Source organism: Gasterosteus aculeatus, chromosome X (genome assembly GCF_964276395.1).
Source record: "Gasterosteus aculeatus chromosome X, fGasAcu3.hap1.1, whole genome shotgun sequence".
In the NCBI taxonomy this organism is placed as follows: domain Eukaryota; kingdom Metazoa; phylum Chordata; class Actinopteri; order Perciformes; family Gasterosteidae; genus Gasterosteus; species Gasterosteus aculeatus.
The window spans coordinates 17,042,051-17,061,523 of record NC_135698.1 but is presented as its reverse complement, the minus strand read 5'-3'; the positions used below and the strand labels follow the sequence as shown (position 1 = coordinate 17,061,523).

The following is a 19,473-nucleotide window of genomic DNA, read 5'->3' as shown; positions in this document are numbered from 1 at the left end:
TGTCTGTCCGAATCCGAACAGGCTCAACAACTCTCTGGGCTGTTTGGCCTCAAGAATGCCGCCCAGGCCTTTCAGAGGTTTATGCACACGGTGCTGGCGAGTTTTCATTTGTGTTTGTCTGGACGACATCCTCGTGACAACCTGTCACATCTCTGCTTGCTCTTCAGTCGCCTCCGGCAGCACGGCTTAATCGTCAATCTGGTCGATGGACATCCGTGGATGATTGAGGGGCTTCACACCGCAACTAAGGAGGAGCTCATCTCTTCCTCAACTGTGTTGGTTTATGGCCAACCCCATTGGGTCCCGGGACATTTTATTCCCCATGCTACGGTGCCTTGGTGAACATCTGAACAACAGCGTACTCTATTGAACAAGGCCAAAACCTTCCTGCCAATCCCGACCTCACACCACGGCCTGACCGGAGTATGTGTTCCACCTGATCTACAGTCCGCAAAATATGTGTTTGGGCCCCATTGCAGCAACCCTATGATGGTCCTTACCAGGTGGTGAAGACTGGAAACAAGACTTTTATCATTGACATAGGATGGATTCTGTCTGCCTTTGGCTCCTTTGCCTTGCTACACCGTGCCTGCTTACCATCACCATCAACCATCAACCTCCTGTGATCCCCCCCCGTCTCAACCACTATTGCCTGGCCAGGAGCCTCGGTGTAGATATGCATGGATTATTCATGTTCCTGGTCATTTTACAGGGCCAGTTCTAGTAAATTCTAGGGGGCACTCACCCACAGGACAATGAGTTAGGAGGAGTTTGGAGGGGTATAATTCACAACGATTTTGTCCACCTTGGTAGGTTTAACTGGACTACATTACCCATAATGGGCATAGGACTGCAACCAGGAAGTATGAGTGAACGCAGCAATAAATCAGAGGATTTTGTTTTTGCAAACTAACAAAAGCCTGGCTGTCTTTTTGTTACGGAGACTTCTACAGGTCATTTGATTCGGTTAACGAACAATCCACAGCTCCTTTTTCCCCCGTGAAGCTTGACTACAACAGTCACATGTGAAAGCTTACTTACTGGACAGGATGGGGCGTATGGCGAGTCCTACGTAACTCGATGAAACACATCAAACCCTCTCCCTCAGGCTGACTCCAAACCCTCACTCTATAAGGCGGAGCTCCTGACCCTCCTAGGTTGAGCATGGCCACCCTAAGGGTCACGACCCTGAGTTCGTGACCATAGTTGCGAGTCGGAACATTGACCACCCAGAAGAATTGAGAGCTTTCCCTTCTGGCTTAGCTCGCTCTTCACCAAGACAGAGCGTTTTTTACTGTTTTGTTTGAGTTACTGTATTGTTTAACAAGCAGTTGTGTATATCGACAGGCTGCCAAGCTCCACTATCCATTAAACATTCCTTGTTCAATGTCACGCATACTTCCAGGCAGAGTTTAACGTCACACCTTCCTGCTTTGACCTCCAGGTGTAACACTGCTTTCGTGTGATACGGTGCTAAATGCCGGCGCCCCCCCCCTCCCCCTCGCTTTTCTCTGACATCCTGTCCTAGACAGGAAGAAGAGGAAAAGGAGGAGCATCTCCTCCACCCACAACATCCTGACTGCAGCCGTCACACTGAACCAACACAATGGACCAAACTCCACTCCTGCAAAGGACAAGAAACCTGAAATATGTTCCATAATTACCTCAGTCTTTTTCATTTGAATGAATAAACCCGTTCCATCAATATAAAACTAAGCACATTAACAAATGCCCTCTGAACACTCTACATACTAGTGTACTAGTGATGTATTAATACATAACATATACATACTTGGGTGTAATGACTGAAACACTGTACTACTTCTTGTGCTTTTGGGTCCGTCTTGCATCTTGAGCGGCGGCGTGGAAACCTTCCCTTCAGTGTTTAAAATGCGCCTTACTGTGCACACTGAAACCTCAAGGTGTTTTCAACACTTTTGCGCCCTCTTCAGGCGTATTTGTTTCGCAATGTGAGCGTAGAAGCATGGCGAGGTACAAACATGAAAGCGCAGACTGCCTGTTGTGGGAACTGAAAAAGGCGAGTCACTCTTTCCGTGTCATGCATATGCATTCACGGGAGGGTCAAGGAGACCAGAATGCGGGTTTGCTCACATGTGCCTCCTGGTGAAATGACAGCAGTCGGCTACTAGGACAGGAGATGAGCTGAAAAAAGGCTTTTTGTCACACTTTTTCAGTTGAGTTGTAACGTCACTGACTTTGAAAAGGATACTTCAGGTTCATAACTGGTCTACTTGAGCTCACTTCATTCTTATTGTGACCAGAAATGGATCGATCTGTTAAACCGTCACAGCCATAGTAGGATGTTACTAAAGTGGAGGAGGCGGCTTCTCGACACTTCTTCTTGTGTGCGTTTCTTATTGTGTTAAACACTCAACTCATTATTCAAGAAGGGTTAGTTGTTGATTTTCTTCTCAGCGATTTAGTTTTTTTAGACTTTAACACTTTAATGTGACGGACCCTTTGTCTTCAACTCTATTTGTTTCGCTGACCCACATGTCCAGGAACCATCATAATAAAGACACAATAAAACCTCAGGAGACATTTGTCCTCTTTAGAAAATAATTTAATAACATTTCAATCCAACATGTAAAAAACAACAGTGGAAGGACGTCGCTCGCTCTTCTCCGCTAATACTCCTAATCATCACATGGGACAAAAGGAAAATGGGGAGCAGCACATCGAGTCCTGTAAAACAGTGGTACCCAACATTTTTTACCTTACGGACCGGTTCATGTCAGACAATATTTCGCGGACCGGTCGAGAAGGTCCGACGGGGGGTGGGGGAGGGGGTGGTGTGGGGGTTGGCGGAACGACCGACGCGGGGGGGGGGGGGGGGGGGTGAAGTAGTAGGCGCGCGCTCTGTGTTCGCAGGTCGGCGAAACTGCCGTGCACGGTGAAAGGACAAGAAAAACGCCTGGTGACGCGTGGGGAATATGTCAGAGGGACGAGCGCACATAATTAGGAGAAAAGCCGGTCAATTTTCAAAATAAAACATTTTGCAGAAAAAAAAAATATATATATATGCTTTCTGTGGTGCGGCCCGGTACCAAACGGCCCACGGACTGGTACCGGTCCGCGGCCCGGTGGTTGGGGACCACTGCTGTAGAGTTCTGCTGGTCCAGAGTCTCTCAGACAGAGACCAGTACAAACGATTTACTTGGCCTTTAGTTTGATCACTTTTACAATTTATATTGTTTCTTCGGGAGACAAAGAAAAGACAACGTGCTGATGTACAGGAGGGCAAACATCTTTTAACACCCCCACCCCCTCTCCACAAACGCAGGTAAAATCAAACAGGAGATGGATCCAAATGAAAGGGAACAGAAACGAGAGAACATGAACAAACAGTCACTCAGCAGCTCCATACTTACGTACATGTTGTCATACAAGCAGCTCCAGGTGAGGGGGGCGGGGGGGGGATGTCGGTCTTACCTCGACTGGTCTATCTGCTCTCACTGAGTTATTCACTGTTCTACTAAGTCTGAGTCTGAGTGTCACTGATCCTAGGTCTGCTGGGGAGACACTGCTAAGCTGAGCCGCTCACTGAGACTCACGCCCACCTGCTGACACCTGAGCAGGAGCCTCCTCAGCCGGTCCGCGCTGCCTCCTTCTGCTGCTTCAAACAGCAAGCGCTGCAGGGAAGGGGGGGGGGGGGCAGAGAGGGAGGGTGGGTAGTAGGTGAACATGCGTCTAACAGCTGAAGTGTGAACATTAGCAGTGTCTCATCTTGTCAACCCATCCTCCCAGTTTATACAGAAGGTATTCCTGGCTCCGAAATGGTGGAACGAGCTCTCTGAAGACACCAGGACCGCAGAGAGCCTTCACATCTTTCGCCGCAAACTAAGGACACACCTCTTCAGACTCTACCTCGACTAAAAGACTCACAAATTGTAGCACTTAAAAATTGTACAGGCAGGAAGTTCCCCGAAGGACAGACCTTCCCACTTCAGGGGCTGCTTGGTTCAGCCTATGCAGTCTCTGAAGGACTAGGCCCACGTAGACCAGAAGACCGGCTTCTCTGGAGGATGCAGCCGACCGAATGAGACACAGCTATTAAGTCCTTCACTTCCTGTGTCTTAGGTGGACAAGCTAGTACCCCTACAGGGAGAAAGCCAAGGCTCTTAATTCACCCGAGGCACAGGTGGGGTAATACCTGAGGCACAGGAAGTGGGTAGTTGTCAGCAGGTCACCTGTATGTGTGTGAGTGAGTGAGTGATGGGGTAAATTACATGTTTCCACAGGGCCGCACACAGAGGGAGGTGGTGGAGAGCCTGCTGATACAGGTGTCGGACCTAGAGGAGAAATGAAGTAACATAAAGGAGGGAGGAGGAGGAGGAGACAGCAGAGGGTGGAGCATGGAGTCAGAGAATACAGAAGTATCGTCAATCAAACAGTCAATCACCACTCATACAGAGCCTGGGGGGGGGGGGGGGGGGGGGTAGGGGGAGGTAAGAGTCAGACGAGTCACACGATGGTCGGCGGCTCCGTCCACTTAGAGAGGAACAGCTGATCTAGGATCAGGACACTTTCCTCCGTCACTCACTCACCTCAGATGGCTCCTTGAGCTCCGTCGCCACCGCTATGAGTCTGAGAGACACAGCACAAACACCATTAGGCTCCACCCACAAACACCAGCAGTTCCTGTGACGTGCGGTGATGTCAGTAAGAGGGTAGGCACGGAGTTAGGCCACTTCTTTCCTCGTGAACACGTCAATCACAGCGTTGTAAAACTCGTCTCAGATCCGTTAAATTGGCAGACACCGCAATCATTTTGACTTCCGTGAATTTCACGGAAATACGCTTACAACGCAGCTGGCGTAGTGACGTCAGGGCACAAATGTCCAGTAATATCTTGATTTTAATTGGTCAATGTTGATACGTAACGTAGACGATTACTGGCATAACCTATTTACGTGCAAAGGCACAGCAGAGTTGTGCTTTTTGACGCACACGTCGTACGCCAGTAACACACCTTCAGACCATTAGGCCCCACCCACAACACCATCAGATCCATTAGGCCACACCCTCAAACAGTCAGTTATGCGTCTGTCTGTGGGTGTGTGCGCCCGTCTGTGTGTGTGTGAGTGTGTGACTCACATCTCCCAGTAGGCCAGACACTTTGGAGCCTGGCTACTTAACATCTGGACCTGGAACTTGAGGTGCTCAATGTTTCCATCCTTCCACTCCTGATGCAGCAACCTGAGGACAACACAGCAACTCAGGAGAGACAAACACAACAACCACACAGCTGGAGTCATCCCCATGGTTACAGCATGTGTGTACCTCAGGCCCAGCTCGGTGTTGTTAGGCATAGCGTATCTTAGTCTCTCCAGGACAAGAGCATGCTGGGACTGAGGCAGACAGCTCAGGTAGAGAGTTACCACCTGAGGAGCCAATCAACACAGAGTTTAAGCTTACACCTTTTAAGGGTAAAGACAGACAGAGACAAGGGACAGATAGACATGTCTTACCTTGTTGTGGAAGCTGTAGCAGCTCCAGAACTCTGCTGGGTTGAAGGGAACCTCTAGTCGAGACGGGACGGTGCTCAGACACCGGTGGACCAGATCTGAGAACAGTTTGGACTGACATCGGGTCTGCTGACTGCTGCTGAACACCAGGTAACTAAGAGACAGAGACGCACAGGGTCACTAAGAGACGCACAGGGTAACTCAGACATGGATAGGTCGCTAAGAGACAGAACCACGGGGTCACTGAGAGACGCATGGGGTTGCTAAGAGACAGAGAACCATGCAGGGTCACTAAGAGACACACAGGGTCCCTAGGAGACAGACACACTTGGTAACTACAGGCGAGACTCACTCCATCCACAGCTTGTGGAGCTCATCCAGCTGCATAGCTGTCCCCAGTCCTCTCTCAAAGGCGTCCACCGTGTCCTCCACAGAGCCGTGAAGCCACTGCCAGCGACTAAAACAATTTGGATCAATACAACAGAATGAAACACAACAAGGAGACAGTTATTGAACCAGTTATCAAAGGATTCCCCGGGATGTCATGACATTTAATATTTATATGACATGAAAAGTTATCATTACTGTGAAAGTGAATCCTACCAGGACTTTTACTCTGAAAGGGGCGAGCATCCCTTCAGAGTAAAAGTTCTGTCGTCCTGACAGTGTCAGGAAGCAACTGAGGTCATACATCAAACTTGTCAATATGCTAAGCTATCAACATATCACTCTACAGAATTCGCCACTTGTCCAACTTTCCTGTGAGAAATAGATCTAAAAAGGAGAAAATTCTGAAACATCAGTCATGAAGATGTCTTCTGGCTAAATTCTTGTCACCAACTTCTAGCCACGCCCTGAACAGATGGAGACACACCAGTGGATGAGGTGGAGGTAGGGCATCTGCTGACTGAGCTGCTCCTGAAGCTCCTTGATAATGAGACCTCTCAGCAGCTCCTCAGTGGGGAAACCAAGGATGTGTCTGCAGGGAATAGAAAACAGGCCGTTTCTCTTTAAAACAGTTTCTTCCTGTCGGCAGTCGGGCTCATCAACAGAGCCCGGGTCCCCCACTGACTGACTGACACCCCTTTTCCCACCAGTCCCTCCCTTCACACTCCACATGCATATACTTGCCACTTTCACTTCAGTGAAAGTTGGTCATCCGTTTGCTAGTGCACTTTATTTTGAATTTAATCCCATATAATTCTATTTTATACTGAAGAGCTTTTGCACCATGTTATTTGTCTTGTTGTCCATTGTCTCATTGTCCGATATTATGCACCAACCGCCATGTCAAATTCCTTGTATGTCGAACATATTTTGGCAATAAATGTTCCACATTCCAGAGTATATTTAATGTCTAGTTCAGCTCAAAACACTCACCTCAGAACCTCCACTGGCTTCTTCTCACTCTGCTGGTCTTCACATAGCGACAGGATGAACCCTCGAAACAGAGGAGCGATGGCACTGGACTTCTCCTGCGGGACATTTTAACACCTCCGTCACGGCCCTTCACGTACTCGGAACCTGCCTTGATCATGTCACCCTGTACACCTGGACTCACCTGAGCAACGAGGAACTTGCAGGAGTGGTAGAAAACCTCTGCGTTGTTGGGACACTCGGCCAGAGCGTGAAGCCACATGCTGACCGCCTGGTCTGCGCATCCCTTCCTGATGTGGAGGTCGGCCAGAGCCTCCCTCAGAGAGCAGGACTCGGGGCGGAGCTCCAGCAGAGACTTGCAAAGAGCCACGCCCTCATCCAGCCTGTGGGCCAATCAGAGGAGCTGTTAGAGAGACATTCAAGAAACAAGTACCGGTACTTGCAGACCACCTCAGGACGAACAGCCAGTGGTGGTTCTTATAAAGAGAACATTGGTGACCATATTACCCACCCCTCCCCCTCACCTGTCCAGCAGTTTGTAGAGGAAGAGGAGGTTGTTGTGAAGAGGAAGGCAGGCCAGCGTCCTCTGACTCGGAGGCAGAGACTCATCAGAGCACTGATGGACGGCATCTTAGGAGGGAAAGCAGAACAGTTGTAGAAGCAGAACAAACTGAAGAGCTCTGACAGATGACTTTCCCTCTGTACCTCTGAACAAAGCCACCAGGATGTGGAGTGGTGAGCTGACGTCTTGCGGTGTCCTCCAGGGCAGCAAGAAGGACTCTCTGCTCACCAGTCGGGACGGACCGGACTCCACCGGGTCCAGCAGGCCGGCTGGCAGCCGGTCAAACTCCGTCAGGTGGATGTAGGAGAGCCACAGCAGCGCTCGGTCGCCGGCCGTCAGGTGCTCAGCGATGCTCCTGTTGTGGGCCGATTTCAGGGCGCCCTGCAAAGAAAGAGAACGTTTATGTTCACGTCCCCCATCAAGAAGAGCAGAAGACAGACCGAGACCTCCACTCACCTGGAGGATAGCCAATGCACTCTCCATGCGGCCCGTGAACAGGTTGAGCTGGACTCTGTAGAGCAGCGCCTCCATCAGCTGGAAGGACAGTCTGTCTGTGACCGCAGAAGACGCTTCAGACACCAGAAACTGAAGCAGTCGGTCACAAACGTAGTCCTTCCCCTCAAACGAAACCTCCAGCTTCAGGTACTGAGAGGAACATGTGAGGAACACGTTGACAGTGATTTATCAGATCAGCAGACCCGGTAAAAGTTCTGTGTAAAGAAAAGGATCCTTCTTACGTTCCACCACACTTTGTAGTCTGGAGCGTGTTCTACGGCCATCTCACACATCTCCTGGACCTCCTCCCTGCTGCCTCGCCTCGAGAACAAGGACAGGTAATGGCTCCACACCTCTGGGTTCTCGCAGTTACTCTCCAGAGCTCGAGACAATGTGTTCAGGGCTGCTTCCAAACACTCTTCTGCAGACCTACAGAAGAACATCAGGTTATTATCTTATAGAAGTGGAGAACAAACCTGCAGTTCTCATCCAACGTTAACAGCCCTCTAAAAGGAACACAAGGTTCTCATCCTACAGAAGCAGACGTCAGACCAGGACTCACGTCTCATCCTGGTTGAGGTACTTGAAGGCCAACTTGATCCACAGCTGGGTGTCTCGTGGACTCTCCAGGACGCTGGTCTCCAGGTTCGATATGTCGTCCGTCTCACTGACAAAATACCGTTTGTCCTCCGATGTGACGCAGGCGTCCAGAGCCGAGAGGCTGGTTCTAGAGACGCCATCTGCAGAGAGATTTGCTGATATTTAATTCAACATGAAGACATTGGTATTCTTTGTACTAAATGTCAGCCTCATTGATTAGTGCGCCACAACACAGTAGTGATGCCTCTAGTGGACACCATCAGAATAACATGTATTCCCTCTATAATAACATGCGTTACCATGTAGCATGTATTATGTCTTATCTCTATAACACAGTAGCGATGCCCCTAGTTGACACGTATTGTCTCTATTAAGCTCCATACTGAAGTCCAGATATAATGGAACATATGGTTGGATGTTCTCATGGTTGTGGGATTTACATGGTGGTTCAAGTGAGAGACCCGCACCCGTCTGTTTGGAAAAAACAGACTGAATAAAAAAAGCATTCCACCGCCTGTCCTCACCGTGTCTCCCTGTGGTCGGATGTCCTCCTGACGACTCGTCTCCGCTGTTGTCCTCCGGGCCCAAGCCGTTGTGAGCAGACGACCTCGGCCTCCATGTCCTTGTGTCTTTGCAAGTGGTGAAAGGAGGGACTGGAGGAGGACAGACGGGTCAGAGGACATCTTCCCATGATTAAGATGACAATGATGGGAAAGAGAAAAGGTCCCTCACCGTGTCGCTTGCTTTCGTTCACTTTGCTGACAAGCAAGACGGCCTTCTGGTCCACGCCCATCCGGTCCTTGTTTGTGCCAAACAGCTTCTTCATGTACTTCTCTACACAAACCACACAGGAAAAGGTGAGAAATGGTAAACATGGCTATGTAAGGTAGCCAAAGTACTTTTTATATAAGTATTATAAATATTAAATCACATTACTATTTCTGTAATCAGCTTCTTTCCTAAAGTCTTAGAAGAATCATGTGGGGAGGGAAAGCACTATCTGATGGTGGTTGCTCCTGCAGTGGTGCCGCCGTACACCTGGCTTACTACTCGCAATTATTTAAATCATTTTTGAATAATTTGTCAAATTGAATGTATTGTACATTCAATTTCAATTCTGCGCACTATTTTAATGAGATCACTATTAAAAATATGCAAAATCATATTGTTTTTAAAATACAGGTACCACGGCACCTTTTTAGTATGCATATACCGTGCAACGTTACTGAGGACCAGGTCATCGTGAGCTCACCTGTGGAATCACTGATATCTTCGTCAGAGCTGACCTCTGAGCAGCCGATCAGGGAGAGGTTGTAGGACAGGATGTCCTGAAACAGCTGGTTTCCAGTCAGAGTGCAGTTCCTCATGTGCTGCCTGCAGAACAGATACCAGATACATGGAGACCAGGAAGGAGAAGACAAATGCACAACACCATAAGGATAGGACATAGACGTGACATCATGGAAGAGACTCTTCACCATCGGCACTCGTCATCGTTGCAGGTTCCGGTGAGGTCAAACCGACAGAAACTCCTCCTGGCTTCTATGGTGTTGCTGTAGGTGACAGAGGTGAGCGACAACTTCTCCTTGGTCCTGTAGTACGGACTGAACCTGAGAAAGAGACCATATGAGATGTGTTCATCAGTCACACGTGTCTCATGTCCCATGTGTGTCCTGTCTACATCAGGGCTTGTTCTTATGGTCCTTTGGGTCTTGCTGGTGTGCAGAGGGGACATAGTGGGACATGTTCCGATACGGGACGGCGTGAGTATCATAGATGAAGCCAATGAACTAATGTACCTGTAGGACCTGAAGGCCAGTAGGGGACTGTGATAGGGTCCAAAGGGAACAGGCCTCAGATCTGAGCTCCCTGATTGGCTGCTGGATGAGTCCACCTCCACTGGGATCACCTGCACAGAGATGGAGACAACATAAAGACACCAAGACATGATGTGACAGGACGATCAGTTTGTTACGTGTCCATGTCCATAGACGTGCTGCTAACCTGTGCAGCCGGGGGTCCCTGGACGTGACCGCCCACCGTCTGCAGCTCCTTCTGCAGCAGCTCTCCCAGCCGGGCCTGCTGCTGGTACCCGAGCTTTAAGGCCTCCAAGTCCAGCCCTGTGAACATCTCCGCAGAAGGCCTGCTGCCGGCTCTGTCCACAGCAGAGTCCACAGCAGAGTCCACAGCAGAGGTGGAGCTCAGCTGCTCCAGGTTGGGTTTGGTGAAGGAGCAGCTAGACTGGCGAAGGGAGTTTCGGCGGGTTACTTTGGCAGGCGCCGGTTCAGTTTCCTGCTCGTCGGCCTCTGGAACGTCTTCGCTGTCCAGGGTGAGCTTGTCCTGGGTCAGGTCGTGCAGGGAGGGCTGTGGCAGGGGAAAGGAGGCAGGAGGCGGAGCCTGGCTCGTAGACTGGAGGGGGGTGGAGGCCGGTGGCGGGGGCTCTGATGGCTGTCCTCTGTTGCACAGGGCCTGGGTCTCCTTCAGCTTCTGGATCTTCAGAGCGTACTCGGACTCCAGCTGCTGCAGACGCTGCTTCTGAGCGATGAGCTCTGCAAAGTGACGCTCGGATCCGCGAAGAGGTCCGTCCACTCGCTGCATCTTACTGGGCTGTGGGACACGACGGGGTCAGCAAGGCATGGAAGCCTGATAAGTGATTGTGCTCACAAACTCACTGTTTTTCACCCTGAAAGTCCAACAACACTCGAACAACTGTGCATCATATTATCAGGCTGCTAAACAATGCTACCTATGCAACGATAACAGGGGCCAACAGTCCTTGCCTCTCATGTAACGGGAGCTAATGTAACGTCGGGACGAAAACTGGGGCTAGTTACGTTGGCATGATTGACAGTAACATGCAGCTAAAGTAACGTTAGGAGGAGCTGAAGAGCCAAGGATTTAACGTTGGAAGTAGTTTGAAGGCGCTTAAGTAAAATTAGCAGGATCTAAAGTAACAAGGAGCTTAAGTAACATTAGTGGGATCTACAGTCTACAGTGTGTTCTCACCTGACTCTGGGTCGAGTCCGCCCTGCGTTTGGGCCCTCTGCCTGCCGTCAGCTGAGCCTGAGACAGCTCCTGTTCCATGCGGGAAGACTGACTCTTCTTTATGGACACACGATGCTCAACACGATGCACCTGCACAGGTGGGACATGAAGCAGCAGGGTTCAGACTCAGGTGTGTTTACAAGCTGTGTTTAGATCACTAGTAAGTGTCCAGAGGACCCACCTGCTCCTGCAGCTTCTTCAGCAGCGTCTTGTTGGCGAAAACTATCTTCTCAGAGGCCTGCAGCTGCTCTCGAAGCTTCACCACTTTGGCCTCAGCGGCTTTCAGAGAGTCTCTCTTTTTCAGCTCCTGTTGGAGCAGATGTCTCAGGATGGCCTCGTCCCTCTGCAGCAGCTCTCTGCGAGACAGGAAGAAGGTCCATCGTTTACAGAGTCTCCGAAGAATGCGAAGAGGACCAGGACCTGCTCTGAGGGACTCACCTGTGCTTGTTGAGTCTCTGGTCTGCCTCGATTACCCTCTGCTCTGCGGCCGCTTTTACGGACGTCTCCATCCCAAGGTCTGAGACGACAGGGGCCGAGGAGCTCCAAGGGTTGTGGTCCTTCATCATCTTCTGTTTCTCCCTGCTGCAGGAGGATATAGAGGACACAGAGGGTTGGACACGTCCACTGAAGGCCTGAGTGTGTCTGTGGATGCAGTGTTTACCTGGCGATCTCCTCCTTGAGCAGGCGGTACTCGGCCCTCTTGTCTTCAGGTAGAGTCTCAGGTGTTCTGACCGGGTTGTTCTCCTTCTCACTGCCCGATGCTGCTTTCGGCTTTGCTGCCTAAAAAGGGACCAAACAACAGTTTGAACCCAGTGGTCCCGCCCACAGTCTTCTCATCAGGCAGCACATTTGTCCCCCGGGCCATGGGTTTGTCTCCCAGAAGTGTTTCGTAACATTACAAAGATTGATCTGTTATTTATCAGTAATAATCATAGTTGATGGGCAGCCTGGAAGGGGAGGGGGGTGGGGGGGGTTCAATTGAAAAGTAGCTCACGTGCCAACAGAGTGTGGGCACCCTGATCTGGCCCACTGGAGGATGTGACCCCTTACCTAAAATTAGCTTAGAAGGTCTAACATCTTCTTTTGGTGTGCTCCAAGTCAGGGTTCCCAAACATTTCTTGCCTCACGGACCGGTTTCATATTAGAAAATATTTTGATAATTTGTAAGCTCCAGGGACAAAATAATTTGAGGGGTTAACCGGTACGGCGATTGGTGTTTGGGGACCCATGTTCTAAGGTCATCCACTGTCTCCTATGAAAAAGGACTCACCTCCACTGTCCTCCGGGCCTCTCTGATCATGGACTCCAGTCCTCCAAAAGTCTGGTTGGAGCTGCAGGCGTCCAGGTCTGAGTCACTGTCGTCTGAGTCCACGAGAGAAATCACCACCGACTTGTGTCTGGGCAGCTGGAAGGAGAAACAGAGATGATCATCATCGCCGTCATCCTCCATCCCTACACCCCCTACACCTCCACACCCCTCACCACAAGCGGTGCTCTGGCAGCATGGTGTCCTCTGTTAAACTTGCTGCTTCTGGCCTGAGTGACGGTGTTCAGACTGACGGTGCTCAGGTTCCCACTGACTGGCTGCTGGAGGAGGAGCGGAGGAGCGATGGGAGAAGGAGGACCACTGGAGCTATTCTCCTGCAGAGAGACACCAGGTCTGTTTAGCGCGCTGACAGGTTGACCGCACGGAGACACCAACCGTCTCAGCTACATCACCTCTGTGGACGACACCCTCTTGTTGACCATGGACATCAGACAGGTCTCCCTCAGCAGCATCTCCTCCTCCTCCTCCTCATCAGCAAAGGGGGGTTTGGGAGGAGGCGCCAGCTCATCTGGTGGGGGGGGGAGAGGTGGAGGGGGGGGAGGAACCGCAGACATCATGGGGGAGAGAAACGCCTGAGAGACAGAGAGGACACGACTTCAATAATCCTTTGAGTGGAAGACAAAAGACTATTATAGAGGAAATCCGCTGAAGTCAAAGAAAGAAGAGGAGGAGGGTAGAGATGAAGGGGACACAAAAAGGATAGAAGACGAAATAAAGACAAGAGAAGGGAGGAAAAAAGTGTACCAGTCCAAACTGAAGACAGTCGTTGACATAAGGAGTGAAACCTGGATCTCCTGAAATCAGCTGGTTGTGTTTCGGCGACGCCACTGAAACAAAAAAATATTGTTTAAACATTCTTATTATGGAATATTATTTAAACAGGAAGTCAGACATATTTAAACATAAAAAGAAGACAGGGGTGTCTCACCTGGTGAACCCGCCTCACTGTCCGTATCCATGGCAACCTCGTCATAGTTGTCGTACTGGTAGAGGTTCCCGGAGGCGTCTGAACCTTGTTTACCTGCAGACTTCCTGTGTTCGCCATCTCTGGACTGAAAAGCAGGAACAACACAGTTCCTGTCACTCTACTTCTGTGGTATTTTACGAACGCTATAAACTCACCCGTAATCAACAATGACGGATCCAGTTAGTCAGCGTCTTACTTTGCTGCGTGTCTTCGCCTTCCACCCCACCAGCTTCATGAAGCGGTTGTACTGCTCGTCCTGATTGGACAGATCTCGAATTCTCCGTATCTCGTCCTCTCGTTTGCGTCTCTCTTCTTCTTCCTGTCTCCGGCTCTCTTCCTGGTCTCTCTGCTGCTGCAGCTTCCACGTCCCCAGCTGCTGCTTCCTGAAGGCCTGCTTCGCCACCGAGCCTGAGGATCGACGACATCATCATCATCATCATCATCACCCCCACAATCCTCACCACCGTCGTTGTCTTTGTTCCACCATCATCCCCCTGTCCATCATCATCTCCACCACCACCACCACCACCATTGAAGCACCACGTGAGGCATGAACCAGCTTAAGGGAGCTGGGTGACATGGAAGCAGGTACCTGGACTGATCATCTTCTTGGTGATGTGGGCTTTGCCGGGACCTCGGCCTCTCTCCACCGGGGACTTAGGACCAGGTTTAGGACCAACTTTGGGCCTCTCTCGGTCTCTGTCGGCGGGTCTGGCCCCAGTCTTGGTTCTGTCCCGGTCCGGGGGTTGGAACCGGGTCCGGTTCCTCTCTGCAGCAGCGGCAGCAGAGGCGGACCTTGTGGTGACCCGCTGCCTGCTGGGGGGGGCAGGTCCGGAGCTCTTCTCCAGGTCGGCTTTGGTTATCCGCTCTTTGCTCTTCTTCATCACCTGTTGCTCCTTCTGCTGCCACTTCTTACTGGCCGACTGCAGGGCGAGGAGGCGCAACTGCAGCTCCGATAGCTCCTCCTCCTCCAGCTTTCCAACGGGCTGCTCGGTAACAGAAGCAGAAAAACCTTCAGACGCGTTACGGAGACGTGACTATGGGAAAGGGCTACGGTACCTGCTTCTTAACGGCTACTTTAGTTTAAAAAGATTTTTTTTTATCCCAGGGGGGGATTTGTGTGTAGCAGCAGCAGGTAAGGTTACATAGACGTATGGTATACAGTAATTATTCCATATTAAAAATGTACAATATATACACACACACACACAATACAATAACTGAGCAGAACAAATTAAATGAAATTGAAAAAATAATCCTTTGTCACCGGACATAGTCCCAAGACAAAGACAAACTCCCGATTACCAACCCCACCCCCCTTAATGGGGAAACACTGACTCTGGTTTGGAATACCATCCCCACCTTGTCAGGAGAGATGACTGAGTCCTCACTGGAGGCCGACGATTCTCTGCGACTCAAACATGGCAGCATGTTTTTCTCCTTCTCTTTGTTGATTTCCTCGCTGCAGCACAGACTCGTCGCCTTCTTCGAGTCTTCTGACTCCTCTGCTATTTGTTCTGATTCTGCTCTATCTGGTTTAGTTTGTTCTTCTACATCACCTGGTGAGACGCACAGGAAGTGAAACTTTAAAATGATTCGATGATAAAAACTCATATTAACATCATATTGTTTAGTTAATAAAATATTGTGGAATATAGAATATAGTAAAACTGAATAAAACTTCGTAAAAGTTAAGACATGACGTCATTGCTGAAGAAAAACAGCAAACTGGCTGGACGTGATTATTCTCCCTGGGGATCCAGTAAAGGCTTTTATTTTGTAGGAACTTCCTGTTTGCTCACCCTCCTGGTCAGCGGTATCTCCTTTCTCCTGCTCCTCACACTTCATGTTCAGCTCCACCAAAGCAGCAGGAGAAGGAAGCTTCTGACGGAGAGGTTTGATGTTGAAGGCTTGGAACGCTTTCTTCTCCTCCACCATGTTCTGCTCCAACGAGCCCTCCACTGTTGGACCAGGTCCAGAAGCGGGTCCAGATTCAAGAGCAGATCCAGGTTCAGGTCCAGGAACTGCACCAGGTTCAGGTTCCGCTCCAGTAGGAGGTCCAGAAGCGGGGTGGCTCTGTGTAATACTGGCAGTGTTGTCAGGGGTCCGGGCTGTGGGGGGGGGCGTGGGCTCCAGGGCCCTGGTCTCCTCTTTGCGGATACATTCCAGCTCCAGCTGGATCTGCTTGTACTTTGACAGGAGGTCCTCGAAGGACTCGTCAACACTGGTCCCCGGTTTAGAAACACAGTGAGACACTTTCCTGCCCTGGTTCCTTAAGATCTGCTTCTCTGGAGGTCAAAGGTCAAAGAAAAGTCTCCCTCCCATCATCTACAAATATACATTTGCATATGTGGTGACGACTCACTGCACTCGTGTCCATTTCACCACACATACATATATTATGGCGGCAAATCGCTGTCAAAATTCGAGAACGCAAATCAGGTTGATGCGTGCAAGGAAATCAAACATCCGCGTCTCGCGCGAGATATTTGCTCGCTCGCGGAACGTGAACTTCGTTGCTCGCGAGGTTAGTCTCTGCTCGCGCTCGAAGGTGTTTTCTACGCGCTCGCTGTTGTTCTTTTTGACAGTAAGGGGGCGGAGCCAGTTGCCATGGTATCGACATCTAATTGGTTACAAACCCCGTCTTTGGATTGGCTGGAGCGATGCATTCACACAACTATCGAAGCCCATTTCCGCACTAAAGAAAGGGGATGGAAAGTCGAAATTATGAGATTAAACATTGTCAAAACACAAACGACACCTCTCTGTAACCGTAGTGGACCGTAGATGACAACCAGTTACAACGGAGATTTGCTCGCGGATGTTTGATTTACGCGCGCGCATCAACCTTATTTGCGCTCTCGAATTTTGACAGTGATTTGCCACAATACTATATATTCAAATTATCATATTACCACGGCTGACAGCGTTATTATCAATACTATTAGAATTATTATAAATGCAGTGTATTCTAATTGAATTGAAGGTTCTTATCCAGTGTTAATTTCGTCGACAAAAACTATGACGAAAACTTTTCGTTAACGAACGTTTTTTCCATGACTAAGACGTGACGAAAACGATCTTAAAAAATAAAAACTATGACTAAATTTATTCTAACTTTCGTTAACGAGACGAGACGAAAATGTTGGTGGTTGACGAAGTCTCAATACCTTTTCCCCCTAAATTCGCCCGCAGCTGACAGACAACAGAGCGGCAAAGTACGGCGGTTATTAACGTGTCATGATGACGTCATCCACGAACCCAGAACGCTCGCTCACATCGGTGCAGCGGTGGTTCTTGTGCACCGACTACGGACCGCGACGACAATTTTACGCTTCGGCGAGTTTGAATGTGGCTTCGTTAGTTTAGCTCAGCTGTCTCGGTTTAGCTGCCTGTTAGCAGGCTGAAGCCGCGCTGCTTCACAGAAACATGAAGACCCGTTTAAAGACTGTCGGACCTTTCTGCTCTGTTCTCTGGCGACGGCAGGCAGCGTTTCCTCGGTGGATGAGACGCTCCGTTACAAACGCGTCTAACGTAATAAACTCATTGCTCATTACACCTTTGCCAATTTGTTAAAATGCCTTGCAAATAAATGCTTTGCTATTTGTTAAAATCCAAATCCTTTCATGTAATGATTTTTCACGTGTCATTTATATTCGCTCACACAAACACTTCAACCATTTGTTCTTGGCTCCTCCGTCACATTTTACAACCCATTGTGGCCCGCGAGTCAAAAAGTTTGCCGACCGCTGCTATAGACCTGTCCTAGGAGGGACATCTAATGGACAACCAAGTACTGCAAGCTAGACTATTATGCAGCTGTAGAGACAACACAGGGGGTCCCTGGGCCTGAGAAGGGAAGAAAAGGAGTTTAATATGGCTATTAAATGTGACTAAAACTAGACTAAAACAATTACATTTTACTAATATGCATTTTTCGTCTGAAGACTAAGACTAAGACTAAATCAAAAATAGCTGCCAAAATCAACACTGTTCTTATCGAAAGTAAATTTATTAGTATTATTATAATTAGTATGTCACTATGGCCACCACAATTAATCTATTATGATTATTAAATCATCTTCATCGTGTTACTGTTGGCCGGTAATAATTGAATCAGTAGGTATATATTGTAGTAAATACATTATAATTGTTATGATGAATAGGATTATTATGATATTAAAACGGCTCTATACTAATGGAATTAGTCTCTGTCACAGTCTATTCTTCTTATTATTATTATTATTATGTTGTTATAAATGCTGTATACTAGAATTTAATTTAATTATTTGAAATTGAATGTTTCCCTATCATAGTAGTAGTAGTAGTATCATTATAATATAATTACGTTATTGCTGCTGTTATAACTGCTTTATCACAGTAAATGTATTATCTTTATGTGAGTGATGCCATTATCACCACTCTGTATTATAATTCAATCAGTCCATCACAGTAAATCTATTACACAACGGGTGAAAGGATACGCTTTCTCGAGGGAGAGTCCTTCTGGTTACCGTGACTCTCTCCGGGCCCGTAACGACCGGGGGGACCTCTACCTCCTCCCCGGTTCCCACGGTTCCAGCCCCCGCGTCCACAGTTTGGCATGGCCCGATGCCTGAACCGGCCCAGAGCTCCGTGGCTCCGCTCCCAGAAGCTGGTCCTCGGGCTCGGGTCACCGTGAGGACCGAGGCTAGGTAGCAGCAGCGGAGGCGTCGGGGTGGAGGTAGCCGTAGGCCGATCGGGCCCGCTAGGCCCGCACTGATGCCGGTGGCTCGGGGGGAACGGGCCGTGAGGGCCTCGGTTGTAAGGCATCAGGAGACGGAAGTCCGGGGACTGGTGGCCCATGTGGGGCGGCACGTTGTGCGGGTGGAGGTGAGGTTTCCGTGCCCGTGGAGGACCACCGCGGACATGCCTCCTAAAGTTACCCTCCCCCCGCCGGAGAGGCATACTCTCCTCGGTGTCATCGTCGCAGATCTCTCCGTCCTCCAGCTCCTCTCGGGGAGAACGACTCACTGTGTTCGCGTCCATTTCGCCCAAACTCACCCGCTGCCTGCGGCTGTACGATCACCGAGCTAATCACCATAAATAGTTCATGTTTCACCGGACGGTCGGTCGGTAACGCGTCTAACCGCCCTGACGATTAGCCTAATGAGCTAGCAGCTAGCTTCTCGTCTGCTCCAAATCAATTCTCGCGATACAGAACGAGAACAAGCAGAGAAGAAGTTGCCCATACGTAGATATCCATGTGTCCATATATGGAAAAGTTTCCGGGTGTGTCACGCGGCGTCACGGGGTCACCAATAACCATACCAATAATGTTCTGCTCGATATACAATGGCCCGTTTCAAGAAGCGGGTTTAGTGAAAACTCACTTTGTTAACCCTGAGATGAGGGAAACTCTGGCTTGTCTATTTCACAAAGGGAGGTAACTAAAGCTCAGGGTCAGTCACCATGGTAACTGAGTCTGTGAACGTAACCTGGTCGGGAGCAGGAGTTTCTTTCACAGTCTCCTCCTCCCAATGACACAGCGCTCTTTCATTTCCTCATTCATTCCAGTACTCCGTATCAGGCGTATTTTAGCGCAGTTTCGACATATGAACCTAATGAGATA

The 19,473-nt window shown here is 49.5% G+C and overlaps 1 protein-coding gene across 3 annotated transcripts; it reads right to left on the bottom strand.

The window, feature by feature from the left end:
• Nucleotides 1-2,562: 2,562 nt before the first annotated feature.
• On the bottom strand, nt 2,563-19,364 carry zfc3h1 (zinc finger C3H1-type containing). 3 transcript variants are annotated; one of them, XM_078083153.1, is made up of 36 exons: nt 18,347-19,364; nt 15,665-16,150; nt 15,225-15,421; nt 14,455-14,848; nt 14,059-14,270; nt 13,824-13,947; nt 13,640-13,722; nt 13,288-13,467; nt 13,051-13,209; nt 12,839-12,973; nt 12,230-12,348; nt 12,007-12,150; nt 11,750-11,924; nt 11,530-11,658; nt 10,528-11,130; nt 10,323-10,432; nt 10,002-10,133; nt 9,776-9,897; nt 9,256-9,357; nt 9,048-9,176; nt 8,486-8,663; nt 8,166-8,352; nt 7,885-8,073; nt 7,572-7,809; nt 7,391-7,496; nt 7,051-7,249; nt 6,870-6,964; nt 6,364-6,468; nt 5,842-5,946; nt 5,493-5,643; nt 5,305-5,405; nt 5,119-5,220; nt 4,569-4,608; nt 4,251-4,313; nt 3,582-3,653; nt 2,563-2,706 (listed from the first exon to the last, which is right to left on the bottom strand). In XM_078083153.1, the coding sequence occupies exons 1-36, from the start codon at nt 18,888-18,890 to the stop codon at nt 2,665-2,667; spliced, it is 6,252 nt and encodes a 2,083-aa protein (XP_077939279.1). In that variant the 5' UTR covers nt 18,891-19,364; the 3' UTR covers nt 2,563-2,664. The 3 variants fall into 3 exon arrangements, with proteins under 3 accessions (XP_077939279.1, XP_040018521.2, XP_077939278.1); XM_040162587.2 differs by having other exon boundaries at nt 2,563-3,653; XM_078083152.1 differs by having other exon boundaries at nt 2,563-3,653; nt 5,119-5,405.
• Between the last annotated feature and the right edge of the window lie 109 nt (nt 19,365-19,473).

What these genes read in the sequence shown, in the direction of transcription:
- zfc3h1 (XM_078083152.1), bottom strand. Translation starts at nt 18,890, where the DNA reads ATGGACGCGAACACAGTGAGTCGTTCTCCCCGAGAGGAGCTGGAGGAC. An exon ending in ACTGTCTTCAGTTTGGACTG is followed by an intron (nt 13,468 to 13,639) that starts GTACACTTTTTT and finishes TCTGTCTCTCAG; the next exon opens with GCGTTTCTCTCCCCCATGAT. An exon ending in CTGCCAGAGCACCGCTTGTG is followed by an intron (nt 12,974 to 13,050) that starts GTGAGGGGTGTG and finishes TTCTCCTTCCAG; the next exon opens with CTGCCCAGACACAAGTCGGT.